Source organism: Ovis canadensis, chromosome 5 (genome assembly GCF_042477335.2).
Source record: "Ovis canadensis isolate MfBH-ARS-UI-01 breed Bighorn chromosome 5, ARS-UI_OviCan_v2, whole genome shotgun sequence".
In the NCBI taxonomy this organism is placed as follows: domain Eukaryota; kingdom Metazoa; phylum Chordata; class Mammalia; order Artiodactyla; family Bovidae; genus Ovis; species Ovis canadensis.
The window spans coordinates 52,919,126-52,929,602 of record NC_091249.1 but is presented as its reverse complement, the minus strand read 5'-3'; the positions used below and the strand labels follow the sequence as shown (position 1 = coordinate 52,929,602).

Here is a 10,477-nt window from a genome sequence, read left to right as displayed (position 1 = left end):
ATGTCAGCTATCAATATTTCTGTACTACAAGACACTGCTTATGTTGTCATCTTCAACCTTTACTATCACTTCATAGACAGTTGTTATCCCAGTTTAAGATAAGAAAATTGAGATTCAAAAATGTCATAACAGTGCTCAGTTCACACAGTTGTTAATGTCTTTGCTGCTTTAGGTCCTTTAGTGAGGCCGGCCCAGAACTCTGTGGGTTGGAGTACAGACCAATCCTAGCAGAAGTAGAAGCAGTGCTTACTTTAACAATAATGGGTTAAGACAGGCGTCTTAATTATGTGCAGAAAGATTTAAAAGTAAAGGCAACAGAGGTATCCTGCATTTTTGTTAGGATATTTTTTCTTAAAGAAACCATACCTTTTATTCTAAATCAAATAACATTTAAAGAGGGCAGCATATTGGAAAAATTTGCAATGATCTCAGTATTATGGCACTGAACACAAACCTCCTGCTTCCAGATCCCAGTCCTCTCTATGGCACTTCCCTCTGAAGGAACGATGGCCTTGTTGGGAAACCAGACTCGCATCTCCCACTTCATCCTCCTGGGCCTCTTCACACACTCACCACTGCACCTCCTCCTCTTCTCCATTATCGTGGTCATGTTTCTGGTGGCCCTCTCTGGCAACGGGCTCATGATCCTCCTCATCAACACTGACTCCCGTCTACACAGTCCCATGTACTTCTTCCTCAGCTGGCTGTCACTCATGGACCTCATGCTCATCTCCACCATTGTACCACGCATGGCCATTGACTATCTCCTGGGGCATGGTTCCATATCTTTCACAGGCTGTGGGCTCCAGATCCTGTTCTTTCTCACCCTCCTGGGAGATGAGTGCTTCCTGCTGGCTTTCATGGCCTATGATCGCTATGTGGCCATCAGCAACCCACTGAGGTACTCAGTGGTCATGAGCCGCTGTGTCTGCTGGCTCATGGTGGCAGGATCTTGGCTCTTTGGCCTGGTGGATGGGCTGATCCAGGCTATCTTTACACTACGATTCCCTTACTGTGGCTCCCAAGAGATTGACCACTTCTTCTGTGAGGTCCCTGCAGTGCTCAAGCTGGCCTGTGCTGATACCTCCCTCTATGAGACTATGATCTATGTGTGCTGTGTCCTCATGCTGCTCCTGCCCTTCTCTGTCATCTCTGCCTCATATCTGAGGATCCTGATAACTGTGCTCCACATACGTTCTGCTGAAGGTCGGCAGAAGGCCTTTGCTACCTGTTCCTCTCACATGGCAGCTGTGTCTCTCTTCTACGGGGCCGCCATGATCACCTACATGCGGCCTCAGGCCTATCATTCTTCCAAGCAGGACAAGGTGGTCTCAGCCTTCTATACCATGATTACCCCTATGCTCAACCCACTTATCTACAGCCTGAGGAACAAGGAAGTGGCTGGTGCTCTCAAGAAACTCCTGGGGAGGTGTTCTTGTGGTGTTGGGCAGAACTAGGTTGGTTTTGGCACCTGGAGATGTGCTCTGGGGCCAGGAAACCTGACCTAATCAACTGTAGTTTCATTAGAAGAGATATGAATGTGCCGTACTAAAAATAAAAGTCATTCTCTGATTAAGGTTAGTCAAATTTAGACATCAACTCAATCTATCATGTTCATGACGAGTGTGGCAATTTGGACAAAAAGTTGGGCTGACAGAGTTACAAGAATAGAAGACACATGTCCTTCATTCCATGGTCGTTGAAAGAGTTGACAGGTGGAAGTTTTCAGTTGTGTTCTTCTCAAGGAATTGCTCATAGCTGAGAAGAGACATCTTGCCTTAGGCCTTGCTTCTCCTTGGGATAGTGAAGGATGCCTGGGGAGGTCAATGGAGGATTAAAAAGGCTTGGCTACCTTGCCTCAGTTTGACTCTGAGAGTCCATCCAGCTCCAGATCTCCCCAACTCCAGAGCACTACACATAGGCATCATGGACCACTTCTCCCTGTATCCAGTTTTGCTTCCTTAGCTAACTTCCCATTTTATAGGTCTTCATACTGAGAAGACTATCCAATAAACTTTCTGCATGCAAAGTCTATCTCACTTTGCTTTGGGGAAACTTGATTTGTGACACATTTAAACTCAGCAATGACAATAACTTAGAGTTTGCTAAATAGGTCACTTGCTTATTGGAAGAAAAGCTATGACAAACTTAGACAGTGTATTAAAAATCAGAGACATCACTTTGCTGGTAAAGGTCCATATATTCAAAGCTATGGTTTTTCCAGTAATCATGTACAGATGAGAAAGTAGGACCATAAAGAAGGATGGAAGGCAAAGAATTGGTGCTTTCTAACTGTGATTCTAGGGAAGTCTCTTGAGGGTCCTGTGGACAATAAGGGTATCAAACCAGTCAATCCTAAAGGAAATCAACCCTAATATTCATTGGAAGGGCTGATGCTGAAGCTGAAGCTCATATACTTTGGTCACCTGATGTGAAGAGCTAACTCATTGGAAAAGACCCTGATGCTAGGAAAGATTGAGGGCAGGAGGAGAACTGGGTGACAGAGGATGAGATGACATCACCAACTCAATGGACATGAGTTTGAGCAAACTCAGGGAGATAGTGAAGGACAGGGAAGCCTGGTGTGCTGCAGTTCTTGGGGTTGCAAAGAGTCAGATACATCTTAGTGACTGAACAACCACAACAATGCAAAAGTAACAATATACATAATCTTCTCAAATGCCCAGAGAACATTGCTTAGGTTAGATCATATGTTAAGTCACAAGAAAATTCTTAAAGTTAAGAAGAGGAAATCATGTCAGGCACTTTTCCAACCGCAATAATATGAAACTAGAAATTGATTACAAGAAAACAGAAAAAAAAAAAAAAGCCTCACAGATTTGTGGTCTTGAACATGCTACTGAACAACCATGGATCAAAGAACAAATAAAAAGAAACATCAAAAAATACCTGAAAAAAAATCAAAAGAAGCATCAACAATACCATGAAACAAAAATACAAAGAGACACAGCAACCAAAATTTATGGAATGCAACAAAAGGAATTCTAAGAGGAAAGTTCATAGCAATAAATGTCTACATTTAAAAGAAAACAGGAAAAGTGACATATAAACAATCTCACTTTATAACTCAAGTAAGTAGAAAAAGAACAAATGAGCCCAAAATACAATAGACTGAAGAAAATGAATAGAGCCAAAATAAATGATATAGAGTTAAAAAGACAATAGAAGAAAACAATGACACCAAGAACTGGTTCTATAAAAACACAAACTAAATTGAAAAAACTTCACCTAGACACATCGATATAAAAACAGAATGCTCAAATAAAGTCTGAAAGGAAACAAACACAATACAATGACACTATAGAAATATAAAGTATCATAAAAATGTGAACAATTATAAACAAATTAATTTGACAACCCAGAGAAAGTGAATAAATTTCCAGAAACATATAATCAAGGCTAAAACATGAAAAAAAGAAAATCTGAATAGACTCATTAGTAGTTAGGAGATTGAATCAATATAATCAAAATCTCTGAGCAAAAGCAGTCTAGAACCAAACATTCAAAAAAGAATTAATACCAAGCCTTCTCAAACTCTTCCAAAAAACAAAAGAGGAGGGAACACTTTCAATTTACTTATAAGATCAGTGTCACCCTGCTACCAAAACCAGGCAAAGATGCCACAAGAAAAGAAAATGGCACGCCAATACCCCTAATAAATAAATATAGATGAAAAGAATACTTAACAAAATATTTCAAACTGAATGGAACAATACATTTAAAAGATCATACGCAATGATCAACTCAGATTTATTCTAGGGTTGCACAGATTGCACCATATCTACAAGTAAATCCAGGTAATATATCATCTTAATAAAATGAAGAATAAAATCAATGATAATCTTAATAGATTCAGAAAATTGTTTACAAGATAATATTTTGAACCCAGAAAACAAAGTTGTAAAAGGTAGTCCCTTCAATAAACACCGTTGGGGAGACTTCCCTCGCAGTCCAGTGGTTAACACTCTCCTATTCAAATGAAGGGAGTGCAGGTTCCATCTCTTGTTGGGGAACTGAGATCCCACATGCCATGCGGCATGACCAAAAAGTAAAAAAAATAAATGCTGTGGGAATAATTGGAAAACCACATGTGATAGTATGAACCTGAACCATTATCTTACAACATACACAAACATTACCTCAAAGTATATTAAAGAGTTAAATGGGAGATGTGAAAGCGCAAGACTGCTAGAATAAAACACGGCGAAGCAGATCCTTGACATTAGTCTTGGAAATCACTTTTTGAATGTGACAGTAAAAACAAGTAAAGAATAGCAAGAATAAATGAGTGGGACTCCATCAAGCTAAAAACATTTTGCACAGCAAGAAAAACTTTAAACAAATAGAAAAGACAGTCTAATGAATGGGAGGAATATCTTCAAATTACACATTGGATAGGGGATTAATACACAGATTATATAAAGAATTGATATAACTCAATAGCAGTAAATCTCAACTAGACCATTTAAAATATGGGCAAAAGGATATGAAGAGATATTTTTCCAGAGAAGTCATAGAGATGGCAACCAGCACGTGAAACGGTTCTCAGTATTTCTAATCACCAAATTAAATCACAATGCAAATTAAAATCACAATGAGCTATCACCTCACACCCACTGGTATGGTTGTTAGCATGTAAGAATTAAAGATTTTAAAATGTAAAAAATAAAAAACTAAAAATTTAAAAAAAAAAAAGAAAAGAAGCAAGAAATACCAAGTATTGGCAGTGATGTGGAGAAAAGGGAACCGTTGTGTACTGTTGGTAGAGATGTAGAGGATGCCACCACTGTGAAAACACTATGGAATCCCCCAAAATTAAAAGTGGGATAACATTATGATCCAGCAGTTCAACTGCTGAGGATTTACCCAAGGAAAATGAAAACACTCATTCAAAAAGATATCTACACACCCTCTTCACTGCAGCACTATTTACAATGGCCAAGATGTGCAAACAGCCTGAGTTCAGCAATGGATGACTGGATAAAGAAAATATGATATGTATATATACATATATATGGACACATGTGCGCACATGTTATTTATATATATATGTTAAAAATTGGAGAATGGCATTCTAACATGTATACTATCATGTAAGAATTGAATCGCCAGTCTGTGTCTGACGCAGGATACAGCATGCTTGGGGCTGGTGCATGGGGATGACCCATAGAGATGTTATGGGGAGGGAGGTGGGAGGGGGGTTCATGTTTGGGAATGCATGTAAGAATTAAAGATTTTAAAATAAAAAAAAAAAATAAAATTTAAAAAAATTGGCATGAATGTCATTCCACTTTGGTTGAATGTCATTACATATATATATAAATAACATTCTGTGTTATTTAAATATTTACACATATATACATATAATGGAATGTTATATACATGTAAATAACACAGAATGTTATTCAGCCATAGAAAAGATGAAGATCTTGTCATTTGTGACAACATGGATGAACCTTGAGGGCATTATACTAAGTGAAATGAGTCAGACAGAGAATGACAAATACTTGATGATCTCATTTATATGTGGAATCAAAAAAAGAGAAAAAATAAAGTCATAGATGAAGTGTAGAGACTGGTTGTTGCCAGAGGCAATTAGGAAAGGCTGGCAAAATGTTTCAAGAGGGTCAAAAGGTACAACCTATAAAATAAATATATCTTGGGGATGTAATGTAAAGCATGGTTAATAATGACTGTAGTTAACAATATTTTGTGGCATATTTGAAATTGTTAAGAGAGTAGATCTTAAAGCTCACATCAGAAGAGAAAAATTGAAATTATGTGTGGTTACCCATGTTAACTATACTTATTGTGGTGACTGTTTTGCGATAAACACAAATATTAAATCATTATGTTGTACATCTGAAACTAATATAATGTGATATGTCAATTATACCTCAATAAAAAGCGAATGCCAAAAACACACCAAAACAAGTCTTAAACTTTAGGCATATCATATTCAAACTGAAAGAAACTGAAAGAAAATCAAAGATAAACAGATAATGAGATTGAGACTTCATTATTGAAGAAAAAGGCAAAAAAAAAAAAAAGGAAAATGGAGGCATCAATATTCATACCATTCCTACAGTTTTGATCATCAATTTTCTCCCACAAAGACATAAGTGACATCAGAGCAGGACTATTTTGGAGTTTCACGTGGGACTTGACACCTGGGAGTCACTTGATACATTCATGTCCATCTAATTGTCTATAGATAAATAAAGATGTCCCCAACTTATAGTTTATTGTTGTTGTTTAGTTGCCAAGTCGTGTCTAACTCTTTTGTGACCCCATGGATGCCACCAGGCTCTTCTGTTTATGAGATTTCCCAGGCAAGAATCCTGGAGTGGGTTTCCATTTCCTTCTCCAGGGGATCTTCCTGACCCAGGAATCCAACCCATGACTCCTGCATTCGCAGGTGGGTTCCTTACCACTGAGCCACCAGGGAAGCCCTTCCAACTTACAGTAGTGTGATTTAAATGGTTCAGCTTTACAATGGTATGAAAGTAATATGCCTTCAGTAGAAACTGTTCAAATTTTGTAATTTTCCCAGGATAATGATCAGTTCAGTTCAGTTCAGTTTCTCAGTCGTGTTCAACTATTTGTGACCTCATGGACTGCAGCACGCAAGGCCTCCCTGTACATCACCAACTCCTGGAGTCTACACAAACTTATGTCCACCATCTCATCCACTTATCCCACCATCTCATCCTCTGTTGTCCCCTTCTCCTCCCACCTTCAATCTTTCCCAGCATTAGGGACTTTTCAAATGAGTCAGTTCTTCGCATCAGGTGGCCAAAGTATTGGAGTTTCAGCTTCAGCATCAGTCCTTCCAATGAATATTCATTCAGGACTGATTTCCTTTAGGATGGACTGGTTGGACCTCCTTGCAGTCCAAGGTACTCTCAAGAGTCTTCTCCAACACTGCAGTTCAAAAGCATCAATTCTCCAGCACTCAGCTTTCCTTATAGTCCAACTGTCACATCCATACATGACTACTGGAAAAACCATAGCTTTGACTAGATGGACTTTTGTTGGCAAAGTAATGTTTCTGCTTTTTAATATGCTGTCTAGGTCAGTCATAACTTTCCTTCCAAGGAGTAAGTGTCTTTTAATTTCATGGCTGCACTCATCATCTGCAGTGATTTTTGGAGCCCCCCAAAATAAAATCTGTCACTGTTTCCATTGCTTCCCCATCTATTTTCCATGAAGTGGTGGGACGAGATGCCATGATCTTAGTTCTCTGAATGTTGAGTTTTAAGCCAACTTTTTCACTCTCCTCTTTCACTTTCATCAGGAGTCTCTTTAGTTCTTCTTCACTTTCTGCCATAAGGGTGGTGTCACCTGCATATCTGAGGTTATTGATATTTCTCCCAGCAATCTTGAATCCAGCTTGTAATATAAGGTACAAAACTCTCTCACAGTACTGGGCAGTGGCATGTAGGCCTGATGTATTAAATGCATTTTCAATTTACACTATTTTCAACTAGAGTACATTTATCCATACTTAACTGCATGGTAAATAGAGGAAGATCTGTACAGAAACCTCTTCACCTGTGGAACTTGCACCTTTTGGCTAAGGTACAGCCTCATTTAAGCTGAGGACAGCAGAGGTGAAGGCCCCAGAACCCTACACACTGGGTGGAACCCTTGTTCATGGAGGAGGTGGTCATGATCAGCCCCAGGGCTGATTTCCCCAATGGACAACCTCTCCATGAACCAGGGTTCCACTCCAGAGGGTCCTTCTGCTGGAGAACTGTCCCTTCACCTGGGGCTGCTGGTGAAGGTACAATTCTTTGACTTCAACAAGGCAGACAGCCCTCATGTCATCAGCACTGCCTGTCCACCTGGTTCATCTTCCCTGCAGGTGCACAGGAGGTCTGATCCTGGGGCTAGCAGTGTGTGATGATGCCCACCTACTCATGCCTTCCAGTGGAGCCCATAAGGGAGAAGGAGGAGACGTGGTGTGGGGATGGTCTAGTACAACTAGAAACTTGTGTCTGTGAGAAGTGGGAGGAAGGAGTGACCAGGACCAAGTCCCCTTGGACACTAGGGAGGTTGCAGAATGAAATGTTGGGCAGCACACATGTTGGTCTATAATACACCCACCCAAAAACTCATTGACATTATAAAGAACCACCTGAAAACTTGTTTCCTTTAAATGGCACAAAATTGCCCATCACTTTCAAAGGAATATGTTGATTATTAAAATATATATGCATTTTTAATAGAAAGAACTAACAAAGAGCTCACAGTGCACAGTATGTTAAGTGCAGTTACTCATTATCCTTGCTAAAACCATGAGCTAAAAACATTAATTAATAAGCTGACTTAACCTTCTAAATGTACCCAGAATACTGTATAGCACAGGGAATATATATATATGCTATGTATGAACACACACACGCATATATAGGATCACTTTGCTGTACACTTGAAACTAACAAATCTTTGTAAATTAGCTATACTTAATTTTTTTAAAAAGACCAAAGACAAGTACCCAGAACTTGCCTACTTCTGCTATCTTAATTTTCACCACAGTCCAAGTGCCATGACCTCTTACCATGAGATGCCAAGATGCCATCTCATCTTAACGACTAGAGGAGCCTTGTGGTGGACTCTGCAGGGTACAGGGTAATTTTTTAAAAAAGGGGCAGAGCATACATCCTCTCTACTCAAAGCCCTATGTTTTCAAATATCTATCAGGCTGTACGAGATGTGGGCTGTGCTTTCTAGCCAGCTCTCCCTCAGACTCCCTGGCGCTCTCTGCTTTCGAACACTGTCCTCAGCCTTTGCTCAGCTGTCCCCTCTGCCTGGAACACTTTGCATCAGTATCTAGACCAGGACTGGACTGTGCCGCCTCCTTCACTACTGTGTGTGCACACCAACTTGGTGCCCCAAAGCCCTAGGCTCTCAGGATATGAGTGCAGGTCTCTTGGGAGTAGTGAAAATGGAATGACTGAGGGGGGATTTTTTGGTAGACTTTATTCAGGGATATCGGAGAAGGCACTGGCACCCCACTCCAGTACTCTTGCCTAGAGAATCCCATGGACAGAGGAGCCTGGTGGGTTGCAGTCCATGGGATCGTGAAGAGTCTGACATGAGTGAACGACTTCACTTTCACTTTTCACTTTCATGCATTGGAGAAGGAAATGGCAACCCACTCCAGTGTTCTTGTCTGGAGAATCCCAGGGACGGGGGAGCCTGGTGGGCTGCCGTCTATGGGGTCACACAGGGTCAGATACGACTGATGTGACTTAGCAGCAGTAGCAGCAGCAGCAGCAGCATTCAGGGATATGTTTGTCGAAGGCATGGCTTAAGAGATTAGTTCACAAACCTCTCCAGAGCCCTAGTGATAGGAACATGATAGAAGCCAGTTCTTGCTGAAGTTTTCTCCTCACACCTTATTTCCCTTCTAAACTTGGTATCAGTGATAGAGACTCAATCTTCCCTCAAATTCCTACTAGCATGGAATGACAAATTTGCAATCTCTGAACTTAACAAAGTATTTTTCATGTACAAAAACTAAAAAGTTCTAGCTGTTTTTCTTTGATATTTTGCACATTGATACTTATATTTAAAGTACAATTTCAAGAAAGGACAAATCTCATCATATTGCTTAACACCATCAGAAACATTGAACTTGAGTTTGTGTTACACTAAGCTCCTCTGTCCATGGATTTCTCCAGGCAAGAATACTGGATTGGATAGCCATTCCATTCTCCAGGGGATCTTCCCCACCCAGGAACTGAACCTGGGTCTCCCACATTGCAGGCATATTCTTGAACATCTGAGCCACCAGGGAAATCCCAATTAGTAGTTGGTGCTATGAAATATTGGACTTATTTTACTGGTAGCTATGGTGCTACCCTGAAGCTGGGAAAGATAGAGGGAAGGAGGAAAAGGGGTGACAGAGGATGAGATGGTTGGATTGCACATTAACTCAATGGACATGAGTTTAAACAAACTCTGGGAGATCATGTAGGACAGGGAAACCCGGTGTGCTGTAGACTATGGGGTTGCAGAGTCAGACACGTCTGAGCAAATGAATGACAACAATGTTGATGCAGATGATAAAGTGAAGCCCAGAGAATGAAGTAACCTTGTCCAAGTTTGCAGTTTCTACATCTCAGGCCACCTCTGATCTTTGCACCTCGTTTCAGTGGACAATGAGTTTTGAATCTCTTTCTACTCCTTGCTCACTTTTAACATGCAGTTCAGAAGACAGACTTTCCCTAGCAAACCTGGGGAAAAGGTAAAAATATATCTACAGTCCTTCATTGCATGGAGAGAGTGGTGCTCAATGGAGGAAAGATTCATTGTGATACTGATCACTTATCATCTGTTACACTGACCTCTTGTATCCAAACATTTTCAGATTGCTCAGCTCGTAGCCTCACCCCAACTAGGCACAAGGGCCCAATTTGTACAGAGGAGGAAGTCTGAGCCACAAGAA

At 40.4% G+C, this 10,477-nt stretch overlaps 1 protein-coding gene across 1 annotated transcript; it reads left to right on the top strand.

Moving 5' to 3' along the window:
• The first annotated feature begins 506 nt into the window (after positions 1–506).
• Positions 507–1,457, top strand: LOC138441569 (olfactory receptor 2V1-like). The gene has a single exon (XM_069592697.1). It carries the CDS (start codon positions 507–509, stop codon positions 1,455–1,457), a length of 951 nt encoding a protein of 316 aa, XP_069448798.1.
• The last annotated feature ends 9,020 nt before the right edge of the window (positions 1,458–10,477 follow it).

What these genes read in the sequence shown, in the direction of transcription:
- LOC138441569 (XM_069592697.1), top strand. Translation starts at nt 507, where the DNA reads ATGGCCTTGTTGGGAAACCAGACTCGCATCTCCCACTTCATCCTCCTG.